General features: G+C 50.0%; 1 protein-coding gene across 1 annotated transcript; it reads left to right on the top strand.

Moving 5' to 3' along the window:
- Window positions 1-11,120: 11,120 nt before the first annotated feature.
- LOC308052537 (olfactory receptor 14A16-like) lies at window positions 11,121-13,128 on the top strand (the record flags this gene model as incomplete). Its single annotated transcript, XM_080364612.1, has 1 exon — window positions 11,121-13,128. The coding sequence occupies one exon, from the start codon at window positions 11,121-11,123 to the stop codon at window positions 12,051-12,053; it is 933 nt and encodes a 310-aa protein (XP_080220738.1). The 3' UTR covers window positions 12,054-13,128.
- Between the last annotated feature and the right edge of the window lie 4,348 nt (window positions 13,129-17,476).

Below are 17,476 nucleotides of genomic sequence, written 5' to 3'. Positions count from 1 at the left end.
GGCTGCTCTGGGGTGCAGGGATGGGCAGACGGTCTGGCCGGAGGGTGCCTGGCTCCTTACCTCCAGTGTGGGATTCTCAGCCAACATGACGCTCAGCCACTCAATCCTCCCCACGGCCCTCTGCCACACATGTTCTCTCTCGGAGCTGCTCAAAGTCAAGAGCATCTGGGAAGAGAGAAGCTGCTGGTGAGCCCTGGGAGCAGCCACCGCTTCAGCAGAAGCAGCACCGCTCAACGCCTGTGCTGGACTGGCCCACTCCATTAAAGATTCCCCAGGACTCGACCAAAGCCTGTAGTGAGGTTCTTGCCCTGGGGTCCCTGGCAGCTTTGGGACAAATGCCCCGGGCCAGCCCCGTGGCCAGGCAGGAAGGCAGATGCCACCCCCTGCGGCCACTGTGCTGTGGAAGAGCCTGGTGGGCAGCCCCTGGTTCCCTGAGGAGGTGGGCACCCTCCCGGCAGTGCGCTCTCTGCACGGCACGGGGTGGGACTGTCACCTCCAGAGTGGACACCCCGTCCCCCAGGGTGAGGAACACCCCTTGTGAAGCCCAAACTTCACACACCCAGACCTGGAAGATATTCTGCAGCAGCTCGCTGACTTTGGAGGCACGAGAGTTGAGGAGCAACGCCTGCAGCATGTTGTCCATGGACTGCATGGTCTGCAAGAAGACAACGGGTTGTGATCATGTTTCCAGCCATCCCTCTCACTCCCAGGAGACTGATGTGTACTCCCAGCACCGAGGGACGACTCCCGCGCTGCTGCGCTGTGCCTGGGAGAGACCCAGGGGCAAATAATCTGCTATGGGCAGAGCAGCCTGTGAAACTGGACGTGGCCAGGCCCACAGGCAGGGGATGAAGGGATGAGGGTGCGACAGCAGAGTTGAGACCCTGCCCTGCCTTGGATCTCTGGTTATATCGCGGCACGGGGTGATAGGGGAGCAGACAGAGGGACTGGGGGCTCCTGTAGCTCACACAGCACTTACTTCTAAGTAGAGGTAAAGGTCCATGTCCTCGACTGCTGGAGGAAGCGAGAAGACACTGGAGAAGCAGGCTTGGAGCAGCCTTGTCTCCTTGCCCTCCAGCACCCTCTCCCCTGCGCTGCAAAGAGAGAGAGCAGCCAGCCGCACGCTGGTATCTGGAGCAGCGCCTCGAGCCCTCGTGCAGGCGTCCCCAGGAGGGATGGGCAGGTACCTCAGTTCGGCAATGGCACGCATGGCGATCTGCCGCAGCGCCGTGCGCAGTTGGTCCCTGGGCTCCTCTTCCAGCAGCACCTGCAGAGCACAGCCAAGATGGGACCTGCAGCTGCCAGCACCCAGCGCCACCAGCCCCTGGCCCTGCCCAACACTGTCCTCACAGGTGCCGGTGCCGCAGTCCTCGACCCCTTCCCCAGCACTGCCGGGTATCTCCCCACCTCGATATTCTCTGCCAGCTCGTGTCTCTGGCAGAAGACATCTAGACCCCTTGGCGAGCAGCGGCGCCTGCTGGTGTCGCACAGGTCACGGATGTCCATAAGAAACCCAATCTTGTGGCTCTCCTCCTGGCAGCCGGGGAGCAGAGAGACAAACAGGGAGCGTGAGATGGGGACAAGCGGCCAGTGGCACCGCAGCATGGGGATGCAGTGCCCATTAGAGACCTGGGAGCAGCAGCTCTGCCCAGCCAGCACCCTCCAGCACCCACAGCAGAGGCCCTGTCAGCAGACGCTGGCACAGCCACCTTTAAAGCGGCTGCGGTTACCTTTTCTGGGCTGCTGAGAAAGGACACGATGGAGTCCATGTAACCCGTTAGAAATCCATTCACGGGTAACGAATCGGCCTCTAATAAAGGGGGAGAGCAGGAAAGGCTGCAGAGAGGGTTTGCAGGCAGGACAGAGCAGAAGCAGCTCTGCCCCCCATCCAGCCCCACACCCACTGCCCCGGCACAGTCTCCCCGTGCGTGTCAGGGCTGGGGGTGCCCAGCAGACGGGCTGCGATGCTGGAGCCAGGCAAGACAGGGAAAGTGCCCAGTGCAGCGGGTGAGGAACTCTCTTCAGACGGGCAGGAAAGGTCCCCGTCCCACAGCACAGCTGCCTCCTGCCCGCCCAGCTGCCTCTCGCTTCCCGTGCCCTGCAGCAGGAGCTGGGTCCCCTCTGCCCGCAGAGGCTGTGCTGGCACCGGCTCCCAGCTCGGAGCAGCCCTGGGCCTCAGGCAGCATAATCACCACCCATGGAACCCCCTGCCAGTGTGTGGGGAACCGTGACCCTGGTGTCAAGCGGGGAGCGATCGCTGGGCCCCACCCTGGCCAGACAATCAGGGCCCCTCACTCACCGATCTGCGGTGGCTGGGCCACATCCACCTGGTTGGGCTGCGGTGGAGATGTGACCTCCTGGGGAGCCCCAACCTCCTCCTGCCAGGCCACCGGGGGGCAGCTGGGGCGTCTCTGCTGCCAGGCCAGCCTATGTCGGATGGGGGATCTCTCTGCCATTTTTCAGGATGTCCCCTTGGGAGGCTCAGGCCAGCTCAGCCCTGGGCACCTGGCTGCTAAATTTCAATCGCAGTTTCTAAAAGTTCCAGCACCCATTGCTCTGAGCATAGTCCTGAATAGTCCGTTGCACCGCTCCATTTTCCCAGCGGCTGGTGCATGGTGGGGATGTCACAGACCTACTCAATGCCACGCTCCTTGCTCCAGGCGTCTCTGAGGATGTTGCGGAAAGGAGTCCCGTTGTCTGGCTCAGTTCTCTCTGGGCTGCCAGGGGTGGCAGATGCACTCGATCCCCCAGTCACCCCCAGCCAAACCCGCAGCACTTGGGTCCAGGCTCCAGAGGAGGGAAGGGCCTGAGCCGTACCCAGGCCAAGAACTCCTGCCAGGAGACCCACAGCGAAGCAGAACGGCAACTGAACGCCGGGAACTTGTGGGCGCACAAGTCTCGTGCAGACTTTTCCTGCTGTTTGCAGTTTGACTACGAGTCAATCACTTCATTCCATAAATATGACAGCCTGGATAAGCCACTTTGAGATCTCCCTCATAAATAAGTGAACTGTGTGGCAATGGTTTTACTACTCAGAGATCAGTGGATGAGACCAATTTAAGTTTAATATTAATCATTTACCTTAAGTAGATGCACACTAAATACAATCAATTCTTTATGGACATGGTTTTTAATATATTCTTTGCTTCATGTTACTTGTAAGCTGGATTTGCTAACATTTTAAGCTGTAAAGTTCTGCTCATATCTACCAAAAGCAACTACAAACTACACTGAACACTTACAAGATAAGGCCTACATTGCAGTTCACTGAGAAGAAAGAAATCTGCGTTCAGGCAAAACAGTAACTGCAAGGTTATGGACAATAAGCAATGTCTGCAGCTGAACACAACAAAGCCCACGTGGAATCAGAGAAGTTTGCCACTGGAGCTTTAAACATGGACTCCAGGGCCAACGGTTGTCAGGAAGGGAATGCCTGAAAGTTCGCTTTGCAAACGGGTACAGGCCTGCCCTGAAAGTTTGCCTTCAGAGCTTGAAAATACAGACTCTGGAGCCAAGGGTTATCAGGGAGAGAAGAATCCTGACCGTGTGCACCGTGATGGGTACGGCCTCACCTGAGAGTTTGTCCTCGGAGCTCCAGGACACAGACTCCAGCGTGAACGGTTATCAGGGAGGCAAGAATCCAGACAGTTTGCTTCGTGAACGCATACAGGCACCTGGAGAGAAGGCCAGCAGCGTTCGGCTTGGCATATTTCCCCATGCAGTAAGTAATAGAGTGAACCTGCCACTGAATTCTTGAAGTTGCACTTGTCTTTAAGAAATCTAAACACTGTTCTGCAGTGAGCAGAACCCTCAATTACTCCCCAGCGACACCATGTTGACACAGGACTTGCTTTTCAAGGCCCAGGACCGTGCTGCGGGCAGTGCCGTGGGGCACGGTGCATATTTCCAGCCATCCGGTGGTGGCTTCCACCATTGTAAGCACAGAGCTCTTGCCATGGCAGGTTTGTGGCACTGTGATACAGACACTTGTCACCACCCCTCATACGACACAGGCTTTTACCACGTGTCTTGCTTGATCATAGCTCATGTTTCACAATGGTGGATAACCTGTTAAGTCCATGGTCAAGTCCACCCCTCAATCACGAGCCCATCTATGTGTTGCATCGCTTCCTCGGTGACCTGGGGCATCGTGGGCCCAATGGGCCACCAATAATTCACCTTCATCTTGCCAGTGCAAATCTACCTCAGCCACTTTAACCTGGGCAGCTCGATCCCCCCGCTGGTTGTTCGATCGGGTTCTTCACTGGACCGACTCTCGGGCACATGGCTTCTCCGTGGCAAACTCTCACAGGCAGGTTCTCCAGCCGGGCAGCAATGTCTCCGCAATTCAGCAGCCCAGATGCGTTGGGCTCTGCACGGCCAGCGGCTCCACGTCCATTGCTGGAACCAGCACCACGGGGCATTTCCCACCATCCGTGAGAGAGCAGCGATGGAGCTTCTTAGACGCTGGGGCCTCTTCAGCCCCTGTCAGGATGGCGGTGCTGGGTCTGGGATTTCTCCCTGGCTCCTCACATCAAATGATTGGTCAGACTGCTTGTCAGTCATCCATGTGCTGCACTCCCGCCAGGCGTGATTGGTGCAGCCAGCACAGCCCGCCCCTCAACGCTGACAAGCTGTTGAACTTTCACCACCTTTCCTGGAGGCCTCAAAGCTTGATTGGCTGGTTACCTATCAGTCACGTGACTCACCCCACCTTCTCAAATGTGATTGGCTGTCCTGGGTCCTCTGACTTCCCATAGATTTGTGGTTGGTTGTTGCCAGGCAACGAGCTCCACCTGAAAATGAAACTGTGGGCCCTGAACAAAGGCCGTGGGTGATGAAAGACACGATGGGACCCTGAACATGAGGATTTGGCCCCAAGAAGGAGGCTCTGGGCACTCACAGGACGGGCAGATGCTACGGATGGCGCTTTGGGCCTGAACACGAGGGGACCCTCTTGGTTCTCACCCGAGCTGGGTTTGGTGCCCGTGAACAGACACCTGTGCTGCCCGGAGCGGCCACGGAACAGACGGAGCCCAAAGCCACGGACTCCATGAGCTCAATGGCTGTTGTGACATTTCATGGACGTTTCACAGGGGCGGCCCATGGACTGCGGGCAACTGTCTGTGTGTGACATCAAAGGGCGGGAAGGGCAGTGGTGGTTGGTGAGGACGTGTTGGGTCGTGTGGGACCTGAGCCCGACGTCCATGAGGTGGAACAAGGGGTGCAGAAAGGACCGTCGTGGTGGCGACACTGCTCCTGCGTGGAGCTAGAGAGGCTGCAGGGGCATTTCTGCTCCACAAGGGACCAGCACAAGCCTGTGGCCCGTTCATGTCTGTCACCGCTCTGGGGCTGTGACCCCAGCAGCACCTGCACAGCAGCAGTGTCCTCAGTGCCAGCACCGGCTCTTTGCTCTGTCTGCACCTCTGTCCCCATCTCCCCGTGCTCTCCTCCCTCCCAGGCATCTTTCCCACCTCCTCTAGGACCCACCGAGGCCTCTGCCGACCCAGTGCAATCAGTGGCCCAGCTGAAGTGCATCTGTACAAACGCACGCAGCTCGGGCAACAAACAGGAGGAGCTGGAAGCCCTTGTGAGGCAGAAAAGCTGTGATTTAATTGTCATGACAGAAACATGGTGGGATGACACTCAGAACTGGAGCACTGCAATGGATGGCTATAAACTCTTCAGATCATTGGGCTGAGACCAGTTGTCTGAGGTTTAACAAGGGCAAGCGCCAGATTTTACACTTGGGTCACAACAACTCAAGGCAGCGCTACGGGCTCAGGGAAGAGTGGCTGGAAAGCTGCCTGGCAGGGAGTGATCTGTGGGTGTTGGTTGACAGCAGCTGAACATGAGCTAGCATGTGCCCAGGTGGCCAAAAAGGCCACCAGCATCCTGGCTTGTATCAGGAATAGTGTGGTCAGCAGGCCCAGGGCAGAGACCATCCCCTGTACTGGGCACTGGGGAGGCCAAACCTCAAGTCCTGGGGTCAGTTTTGGCCCCCTCACAAAAAGAAAGACCTTGAGGTGTTGGAGCGAGTTCAGAGAAAGACAACAGATCTGGTGAAGTGGCTGGAGCACAAGTCTTACATGGAGCGACTGAGTGACCTGAGGCTATTTAGCCTGGAAAAAAAAGAGGCTGAGGGGAGACCTTCTTGCTGTCTACATCTGCCTGAAAGGAAGTTGTAGCATGAAGGGTGTTGGTCTCTTCTCCCAGGTATCAAGTGATAGAACGAGAGGAAATGGCCTCAAGTTGCTCCAGGGAAGGTTCAGATTGGATATTTGGAGACATTTCTTCATGGAAAAGGTTGTGAAGCAGTGGAACAGGCTGCCCAGGGAAGTGGTGGAGTCACCATCCCTGGAGGGGTTTAAAAGGCATTTAGATGAGGTTCTTAGGGACATGGGTTAGTGCTAGTTAGGTTATGGGTAGATTCGATAATCCTGAGGATCTCTTCCAGCTGAAATGATTCTATAATTCTGTTGACAAATCAAATTCAGGGCTGTTATTCCCTTTAATGCCAATTAGAACCCTGCAGCGTTACATGAGGTGCCAAGGCTCTCACACACCCCTACATGCATTGGGCACGGACAGCGATGGTCGTGTCCAGGGCAGCCATCCCCATTCACAGTGAGTGTGGGACAGACACACAGACAGCACTGCAGACAGATTCGGTGCCTTTGTGCAAGAAACTCATTCCCACCTCTGAAGCATCGCAAGGTCTGTCCCTTCTCTATCCAGTAGGTGTAGGGCAGCCCATGAACAGGAAGAACATCACACTGGGGTGTCCATGGGTATAGCTACACTTCCAAATTTCCTTCCTTTCTTTTCACCACCCTGTTCTCACCCCCTTGATAACACAACTGAGGAACAGACAAACCATTGTCACATTGGGCCTGTCAGCAGCACCTTGTCATTCCTAGAGATCAGTGACACCTCTGCCCAAGTACCTCAGGGGCAGCAGAGACACCACTGACTAAACACACGTTTCCTTCCAGGTCTGTCATTCCCAGCCCTGTTTCTCTCTGTCCTTGGGGACAGCAGGGCTTGCTCACTCTCCTGTTGCCCAATTTCAGCCCTACCTTTCCATCTGCAGCCACTGTGACATTTCTCTGCTTTGAAGTCAAACCTTTGCACACATGGAGACCTGGATTCTTGCTACCAACCAGATTTCCCTAAGACTATCAGAGCTTGGCCAGGCGCTACACCTGAGGTGCCACAGCCCAACTGTGCACTGATGCCCTCAGCCAAGGGCACAGCAGCACAAGCTGCAGCCTGTGCTGTTTGACATCCATGGAGTAAGAGCCAAGGCATGTGGGACAAGTCACACAGCTTGGGGTGCTGCAATGGCTGGGTACAGGCTTTTCAGGAGAAAAAGGCTGGAAGGATCAGCAGTAGGATTCCCTCAAAGTGAAGAAGTCTCTTGGATGTATGGAGCTCCGTAATGCGGCAAGTGACAAGATGGGTTTGCCCATGGGAGTGAGGGCACCAATGACAAGGCTCTGGGGCTGTGGGGGCACATGGCCATGCCCTCCAACAATCTGGTGCCACTGAAAGTGAGGCACAGCAGTCAGGGAGAGGTACCAGGATAAGGAGGAGAAAGCAGCACTGAAAGACTATGCTAGGGAAACTGGAAATTATTTCCTTTTTCTTGAATAAACTCTTGATGGAACCTGCTACTGCTGCCATTGTAGTGGCTTCTTCCTGGGCTCAGGAGAGCCCTGGAGGCTGGGGCCCCTTTTCTTTAGGGGGCAATGGGAGCTCCCTGGGTAAGTGGTCCCTGCCCTGGCCAGAAGTAGAGGGACTGCGGCTGCAGCAGTGCAGGGAGTGTCCAGACCTGGAAAAACTTTGGGTTCCACCATCAGGAATCTCTAAAGTTTTAAAAGGAGATGTGGCCAGTTCTGTACCGGGGCAGGAGAACAACCCCATCGATCAAGACAGACCAGGATCTGACACGCTAAGCAGTGACCCTGAGGAGAAGGGCCTGGGCACTACAAGGTCCCCACACCAGCCCGTGGTGCACGCTCACCATGAACAAGGCAGCTGCACACGGGGCTGCATGAGGGGGAGCGTGGGGACCAGACACCTGCAGTTCTCATCCCATTCGGTTCAGCACTGGTGTGACCCACACGCACGGGTGTGTGCCAGTGTGCGGCTTCCCAGTTTGGAGCAGCAGGGAGGAACTGGAGAGTGCAGGGCTGTGCCAAGGCAGGTTCAGCACCTTGTGCACATGGTGTGGGGTACTGAGGGACCTGGGCTGCTTTGGCCCAGCAGCGCTGGGGAGGCTGCAGCAGTGCAGGAGTAGCCTGAGAGTGCTCCAAGGGTGGTTTCAGAGGTGGTGGAGGTTTCTGCATAGTGGGAAAGAGCTTGAGAAAGAAATAATGGCCCAAAGTGCAGCTGGGGAGGTCCAGGCTGGACATGAGCAGAAAGGAATGTGACTAGAAGGGCAGTGCTGTGGTGGAGCAGGTCACCAGAGCGAGTCTGCATCAGCCCAAGGCTTTGTGCTTCAAGGAACAGCTGGGGAGGATGGAGAGATCTCAGCAAAGGAAGGAAGATGCTCAGACAGGAGCAAGGTGGGGCAGCAGGGGGGATGTCTCCAGCCTGCAGGGAAAGAGGTGCAGGGGATGCCACAGCACAGGACAGGCTGTCGTGGAGATGATCAGGGGATGTAAAGAGGCTGAAAGCCCCACCAGACATGAGCTCCTTCTCCCCTTGGCTATGGCTGTTGTCTCCACCTCTGATGCCTGTGAGGAGACACCTTGTCCTTCCAGCACAAGGGCCTCATGGCCTCCTTGTCCCCAGCCAGGAACCTGGGAGGTTCACATCACACTGTCCCAGGAAGAGCCCTGGGCAACGTGGGAGGGACGGGATCTGACTTCCCAGGGCCGGAGGTCAGGACTTGGCCCTTTGGTTAATGATCACATCCAGGTTTACTGGTCATCAGAGAGACCTTTACTTTGCTTTTGCTAACCTGTCATCACTGTCTCCAGTTTTCTGCTCTAACCATCCCTGGGCACAGTTCCTCAATAGTGTCCCTCAGTGGGACCCATTAACATTACAAGAAACTTTGGAGTTTGAATCTGACATGGGCTTCATGAGATGTTTCAAGCACCTCTCAGGGTCTGAGGTCCATGGACTCAGCACCAAACCCACCAGAGGGGTCGTTAAAGCACCTTGTGCTGCTCCTGTGCTGCTGAGCTGGGCTGGGCTCCTGGGACACAGGGAGCTCATGGCAGCGGCAGCGCTGCAGAGAGACAGCTCTGCCCAGGAGCAGCTCCTCTGCACATGCAGCAGGGCTGAGGGCTCTGCCTGGGGATCTCAGGAGACGAGCAAGGCAGAGAGAGATTAAAGGTGCTCAGGACTGGGAGGATGACTGAGAGCTCACTGGAGGAGAAACCTTTGCAGCCCTTGCCATGGTAAGTCTCTGGGTGCAGGGCAATGCAGCTGTAACTAATGGAGGCACCTCCTAAAACTGGCACAGGCTCATCTTGTGGGACCTGTAAGGACAGGGATCTTGTTCAGCATTTTGGAAAATCTGAGAAGCTGGTTGTGCACCCAGTGGATCTCAGGGCTGTCCTGCAGAGCAGGGTCCTTGCCCGGGGAGATCCACACAGTGCTCTGGGGAGAAACTGTGGGTGGAAGGAGCAACGTCTGGCTGGGCAGTGTCCTGCTATGGAGAGGGTGTTGTGTGTGTCAGGGCTGCTCACAGCTCCAGATCACTTTAGGACATGCCCAGGAGGCTTTTAAAGACGCACAACAAAACAGGGGCTCTGTGAAAGGGAAGGATCCTGTTCTATCAGTCTCATACTCTGAGCTGTCTATGTGGCCAATGGGAAACAGAAACTCATGTCTCAGTTCAGGAGGAGGAACTGAAATTCCAGAAATCTTACTCTGAGAGGTGAATAAAGGTGTGAGTATCAGAAATCAACACGCCATGGCTTGCAGACAGCATCAAGATGACTTTTCCAGCCTGATCAGGGCTGGTCTGATGTTCCCATCAGAGCCGTCCACACAGAGCTGTCCCTGGGCAGTGCCGGCTGCTGGGAGGGGTCTGCAGGGCAGAGCTGAGCACACAGCGGGTGGGATGGCGTCTGTGACAGTGACAGGAGGAGACCTGGGGACACAGACACAGATGCAGGCAGGGACAGCTCCAGGCAGCAGAGCAGGGGGTGTTCAGCAGCTCTTTTGGTCCTTCTCTGCAGATGATGCTGGATGTTGTCTGCTGGGCAATGATCTGACTGTCCCTTGAGCACATTCCACCTTCAGCAGCCCTGACTCTGCTCTGCCTGTCCTGCTGGGCTCACAAGCTGCCCCCAGAAAGGCCCAGCTCTGCTGTAGGATCCCAGGAGTGCTGAGCCTTTCCTTGGGGTCCACACTCTCCTCTCAGAGTCCTTTGCTTCTCTCAGTGAGGGGTCCTGTCCTGCTCTCCTCATCACATCTCCACCTCTGGGCTGGGGCAGAGAAGAGTTTGCAGATCTGCCCTTTCAAACAGGGCTCCCCTGCTCCAGCATGAGTCCAGTTTTGGGTTTTCTTTTAAAGAGAGATTTGTTTATGAAGTAGTTTTCAAGGCAGCACAAGTGAAAGCACAGGGCAAATGGGTAAAAGCTGCTCTCATAACTCTGCAGTGAGGCACAGAGAGATGAGCCCTTTACCTCTCCTGTGCCAAGAGTCTTCACATTTTCAGTCATATATATGAGGAATTCAACCCCTACAGAAATCCACTAATAAGATGTGATGGGGGAAAATTAAAAACACAGGCAAAATCATTATAATGACATGGTAAGCCTCTACTTTGCAGCCCATGCTCTTAAGTGTCACAAGTGTTGATATTGAACTTTTCCATTAATGGTGCATAAAATCTGACACTGCTTGTGAACGTCAAAGCTGTCACAGACCAGCTCCTGTGTCCCCACTGCAGCAGAGCAAAGCTGATCGCTTGGCAGCACACAGGCAGAGGTCCTGCTGCTCACAGCACACTCAGCCAGCACACAGCAGAGGAAGGAAATGCATTTCAATTGTGGTTATTTATATGAAAAGAAGAGTTGCTTTCTCATAGGAGTGTGTCCTGATTTTAAGTTGTCATTTCCTTTCTAGAAGAGAGCTCCCATGGCAACAAACAGCAAATGTCCAACAGCAGCTCCATCACCCAGTTCCTCCTCCTGCCGTTCACAGACACACAGGAGCTGCAGCTCTTGCACTTCTGGCTCTTCCTGGGCATCTACCTGGCTGCCCTCCTGGGCAACGGCCTCATCATCACCACCATAGCCTGGGACCAGCACCTCCACACCCCCATGTACTTCTTCCTGCTCAACCTGGCCCTCCTCGACCTGGGCTGCATCTCCACCATTGTTTCCAAATCCATGGCCAATTTCCTCTGGAATACCAGGTCCATCTCCTTTTTGGGATGTGCTGCTCAGCTCTTTTTGTTTGTCTTTTTAATAACAGCAGAGTATTTTATGCTCACCATCATGTCCTATGACCGCTACGTTGCCATCTGCAAACTCCTGCACTACGGGACCCTCCTGGGCAGCAGAGCTTGTGTCCACATGGCAGCAGCTGCCTGGGCTACTGGGTCTCTCTATGCTCTGCTGCACACGGCCAATACATTTTCACTGCCCCTGTGCAAGGGCAATGCCCTGGGCCAGTTCTTCTGTGAAACCCCCCAGATCCTCAAGCTCTCCTGCTCAAACTCCTACCTCAGGGAACTTGGGCTTATGGTGGCCAGTGTCTGTTTAGCATTTGTATGTTTTGTGTTCATTGTGCTGTCCTATGTGGAGATCTTCAGGGCTGTGCTGAGGATCCCCTCTGAGCAGGGACAGCACAAAGCCTTTTCCACCTGCCTCCCTCACCTGGCCATGGTCTCCCTGTTTTTGACCACTGCAATATTTAACAATCTGAAGCCCCGCTCCGTCTCTTCCCCATCCTTGGATCTGGTGCTGTCTGTTCTGTACTCGGTGTTGCCTCCAGCAGCGAACCCCCTCATCTACAGCATGAGGAACCAGGAGCTCAAGGATGCCCTGAGGAAATTGATGACTTGTTTTTTCCTGAAGCAATAAACTTATTATCTTCCTCTGTGTAACAGATATAATATAACTAATTGCATGCTATCCCTGTCTTCCTTCATTGTTTTTGTTTTATTTTTTTTTTAAATACTTTAATCTCATTTATATTTCTCTGTCCAGTTTCCTCATGGAGACTATCTATAAATGAAGAGCTGTGCCCTCTGTGTGTTTAACCAAAATAAAGGACTCTGCAGCAACATTTGTTTTCCTGAGATCTTTCCTCCAAGGTTTTTTTGGATCTACAGGGACAGTTTCTGTCTGCATTGGAGGAGGGGAAAAGAGTCCATCACAACAGCACTGCCAAGGAGCACCAGCGCTTGTTCTTCCAGAGCTGTTCTGGTTCCACTCCCACACTCTCCTTCTCATCCCTTGTGTTGGTGCAAGGCCTGAGTGCTCTGGCAGCTTGGTCACCGTCCTGCTGTGTGTCAGTGCTGTGAGCGCAGGCAGGGACAGGCAATGGGCACTTTCCAGAAAAAAAGTTCATGTCCTCAGTGCCAGAAGGTTTAGGTCTGTCCCCATGTGCTTCAGACAAGCCAGTAAGGAAAAATTCCAGCCTGGCTGAACAGAGAGTTTCAGGTAGAACTCAGGAATAAAATAATTCAAAACCTATGGAAGGAGAGGCCAGCAGCTCAGGAGGTATACAAGGATGTCATGAAGCTATTCAGGAAGAAATCAGAAGGGCCAAAGCCCAACTGGAGCTGAATCTGGCCAGCACCATAAAGGAAAAAAAAAAAAAAAATATCTAACCACAAATACATCATCGACACAAGGAAGGTAAAGAGAAACTTCATCCTTTATTGGATGCAGGAGGAAACACAGTGACAAGGATTAGGAAAAGGCTGAGGTACTAAATGCCTTCTTGCCTCAGTCTTTATTAGTCAGAACAGTTGTGCTCCCGGTCCCCAGCCCCCTGAGCCAGAAGACAGGGATGGGGAGCAAAACAAAGCTCAGAAAATCCAAGGGAAATGGTTGGTGACCTGCTACAACACCTGAACACTCACAAGTCTATGGGGCCAGATGGGATACCAGAGGGTGCTGAGAGAGCTGGCGGAGGTGATCACTGAGCCACTTTCCATTATCTACCAGCAATCCTGGCTAACTGGGGCGATCCCGGTTGGCTGGAAGTTGGTGAATGTGGTGCCCATCTACAAGACAGGACATAAGAAGGATCTTGTTCCAATCCCTGGTCCAACCAGAATCATGGTCAACAAAATCGTGTTCTTTGTGTTGGCCACTGGTGAGGAGTCTGATAAGTGCTTATGTATATCTGCCAAAATCCTTCTCGATTTACCCCAATTCTTTTATTAGTTCTCAAGATTAGAACATGAAAATCTATGAAAAATAATATGCTAATTGGAAGAGATTAACCATCTATTGCTATTTGTATTATGACCTCTTTTTTACTTGTTTGACCTAGTTAATAGAGGTACAACCAGTCAAGGTGGACTTTACAGAATGAATTACCTGCCTTCATTTTTTAAACCTGAATATAGTCTTTCACTTACTTTTTATTTTAGTAAATACTGGTAGGTCTGATTATCCTGGTTTTGCTTACATTCTGTTGTCAGAACTTTCTCTCTCTCCCCTTCTCAACATATCCTGTACTCTCTTGTTCCTGAAGTTTCTTTCCTTCCAATTTATAAATTTCCTAACTATTCCTTTGGTATTTCTGATTTCTATTTCTATCTCTGCTGTCATTTGTTTTTCTCAGCTTAAGTCTGAAGAACTATAGAGCTTTATACACAATGCTGTAAGGTACTACGAACAGTCCCAGTCTCTTCCCTCACACTATGGCTATAGAAACCGCTTTTCTAGAGCCGCAAGTATGTGTATATATTCCTCACTTTTGAAAGTAAATTTTTTCAAATGAAGACAAGAAATGAAAAAAAAGCTGGAAGCACTTGATACTGTTACTTTACAGCTGTCAAGGGCAGATCACGTAAATGCCTTGCAGTTTTGGGGCATTCAAACTGACAGTGATCTTAGAGCTTACAAGTTTACAATTGGAAGCTCTACACCCTGCAGATCAGCAACAACAACATGGTTTGCTTCTATTTCTTATCAAATTCCACACGTATCTGTGGAGAAGAAGTGATACTGAAGACCAAAATACCTTTTAAAACAGATACCTAATTTTGATTTGGTTATTTAGATCACTTAGAGTTCCAGATATAGGGGGATGAAAATATCAAATAGAAACTCATGTCAGTTACTGAATTACTGAACATATAATAGTGAAATTATTCATGAAGACTTAAAAGATCTTTTCGTGTTATGAAAAAAACCTTTAGAAATAAGTTTGCTAGTTTTATAGAATTTCTATACTTCTCTCCTTACTATTTTCCATTTAAGCCCCTTTCACACTAGTAGTAACGAGTTGTTAGTCATGCTGCCAAAAGCAAGGTTTTTATTTGGAACAATGACCTATGTTGCAAGAAGCACTGATCTTCTTAGTTACCTTCAAGATTGACATTTGGCACAAGTGCACTGAAGCAAAACCAGTTCTTTGCCCTCTTGCAATGTGAAGGTGAGGTCTACTACCAATAAATCATTCTAAAAGCGTAGAGCATCTTAAGATGCTTCAAAGGATGCTGCAACTTTTTTTCAAGTGAAGACTAATACATTTTTATGAAGAAAATGGGATTTAGTCTACAAGTATTCAATACATTACCTACTGTTTCAACACTGTTTTTTAATTTCAAGTTCAGTTTTATAGCCAGCGATTACATGTTTAACTTGAGCTGAGACCCAAATGTCCAAGAAAGCACAGAATAATTTTCAGTGAAGTCTGAAAGTATGTCGAGGGTTTTGATTACAGGGTGACAATATAACCATGGCAGATGTATTGTTAGCCCCCTTTTCCCTCCCTTCTCCCTTCAGTCCCTCCCTCTCCCCCCTTCCCACTCAGCACAGGCGATCGGGAGGGAAAGAAGGACAGAGAGAAGAGAGTTGGAAAAATTAACAATGTTTTACTAATGCTACTAATAAGAATAGAGAAAAACATACAAAATATACAAAACCAATCTTGGAAGTCCCAGCAACTGCAGAGCTGGCACCCAAAATCCTGGATTGGACTCTGCAGCCAAACGGAGCTGGATTCAGTCTCTCACTAGGCCTCAGTTCGCAGGGATGACTAGCAAGGTCCTCTCCTAATGTCGGACATAAGGAAAAGGGGCGAGATCCTCGTGATGAAGTATTCACGTGAATGGAAACTTATACCAGTTTTTTGGTCACCTGTTTCTCGTTGCCCCTCTCCCAAGATGCGCATCAATTGTTATCATAATTTCGCATTCCATTGCTATGTTTACCAAAACTTGTATCTGATTTTCCAGGAAAATGCACTTAATATGAAGGCTTTAGCTGAGAGGCAAATTCACTAAAAGAGAAACTTGTTTTTTAACAAAACCAGGACAAAGTATCAAATTATTTATCAACATTTTTACCTGCAAGTTTGTCACTGATGTACTAGATTCTTGTATGATTTAAAAAAAAAAAAAAAAAAATCTTCACTCTGCTGTACTGTTAGATGTTGCAAAATTTAATTTTCCTTCTTCATTTTTCTAAAATTACAAATCACCCAATAAAAATGTTTGCTGATGTCGCTTTAATTCTTTGAAGTATTTATGTAATGCTGCCTTTATGCCCATGTATTACACTTCACAAACAAAACACTGCAGACTGAGAAGATGACAAACGAGCAGCACAGAATATGGAAAAGTTAACAGCTGCTGCTGGGAAGTTAGTCAGGAAGCCAAGATGTTTCAGACACCTTCACATGGAAAATGAAAGTAATGAGGAGAGAACTGAAAACCAGCAACAGATCATGAATCTAAGACTGAGCAATGGGAAACACCTACACTAACAAATGGGACACTGACTCAATGAGAGCTGCACTAACAGTAAACTTCTGGTGAAATGCAATATAAACTACCTCCCCCGAATACATGCATACGATTTCCTAAGAAAGTTTATAACTTTCTGAAAAACATTCACCTGTAAAGCACATTACTATGCTGCAGAAGTAATAATTCTTAATAAAAAAGAAATTCTGCTATATGTCACCAACGCAATCTCTGTATTTGCTCATATATTTACATGAATACGATATATCAAACAGTAACTTCATGAAGTGTAAAGGAATGTCTCAGACTTTCCTCAAAATACACTAAATAACCACAATATGCTGCTAAACTTGGAAAACTCTCAATTTAAATCTGAAAAGGGTATGTTGCTATCTGCATCTAAGTTCATAGCCCTGCTGCCCAGTCAAGACAAGATGATGTTTCTAATGAAGATATTAATTTTTCCTTACAAGCTCACAGCTTAACTAATCTTCTCAAAATGATATAAACTTAAAAATGCATCCATATAGGAAAGCTGGGTCAACATCGGCCTTTCACTTGGACCCTGCTATAAGGCTTGGCGATACAATTTTCTGCATTAGCCTCAAGAGGGCTCTCAAACAGAACCTCTAATTCAATAGATCCTCTTTACCTAGTATCAGCCTATTATTTAGTGGCCTTGCTGGTATTTCTATGATAGATGCATTTGCGGCAAAATTATTTTGCTTTTTAAATAAATCAGCGGCTTTATTTTCTATGACAACAAAATAAGAACTGATTTGCCATTCTATACTTGCACGCAAACCAGTTACTCAAAATGTTATTGTGATAGGATTAAAATATGATAATTATCAATTTATAATATGAGCAAGGACTCTAAATAACTACTACTGCTTAACAGTTAATTTTCACACCAACTGTGTTCTGCACTATATAGCTGGTAATACATAGAACATGAAAAATAAGCTGGTTTAATATTTTCTAGATAATACTTATAGGTTCTGTTACAGCTATTTGTCACCGTAATATCAGAGCATCGCTGCACAGATGTAATTATGAAACTCCTTACGTCAGTTTAAAGTACAACCTTCTAGCAGAGAACAAACTTGCTTTTATTGCCAGTCTGCTTGTTTATGTGGCAAGTATTACCCCATAAAAACTTCTGCTTCTAGCTTATACAGTACGAAAAAGCATTGCCTGTTAAATCCTCTTTAGAAGTAACTGACTTTGCTTTTATACTTGCACCAAAATGTCTACTGAAGTGACAGAAAATCATGGACTTAGTCTAGACTTACAGTTTCGAATATGCGATTAATGCTTTTGTCTCTTCTGCTCATCAGGCAGCACTCTCTGATGCAGGATGTTGGATCGTTGCAGGAGTTTTCCAGATGATGCCACATAGGCAGTCTCTCACATAAACAAGGACTTTTCCAAAATTTACTACCTATTTTTTGCCACAGATTCACAAAACAGACTTCCTCTGACATCTGATATATTTTCTATGTCAGCATTTTGCTGCAGATAAAGCTTTTGGTCCACTACAACAACATTTTAACACCGAACATTAAAGCTTTA

This window comes from Nesoenas mayeri (assembly GCF_963082525.1).
Source record: "Nesoenas mayeri genome assembly, contig: SCAFFOLD_36, whole genome shotgun sequence".
Classification (NCBI taxonomy): domain Eukaryota; kingdom Metazoa; phylum Chordata; class Aves; order Columbiformes; family Columbidae; genus Nesoenas; species Nesoenas mayeri.
The sequence above is the reverse complement of the archived record's forward strand: the minus strand, read 5'-3'. Positions and strand labels throughout refer to the sequence as shown.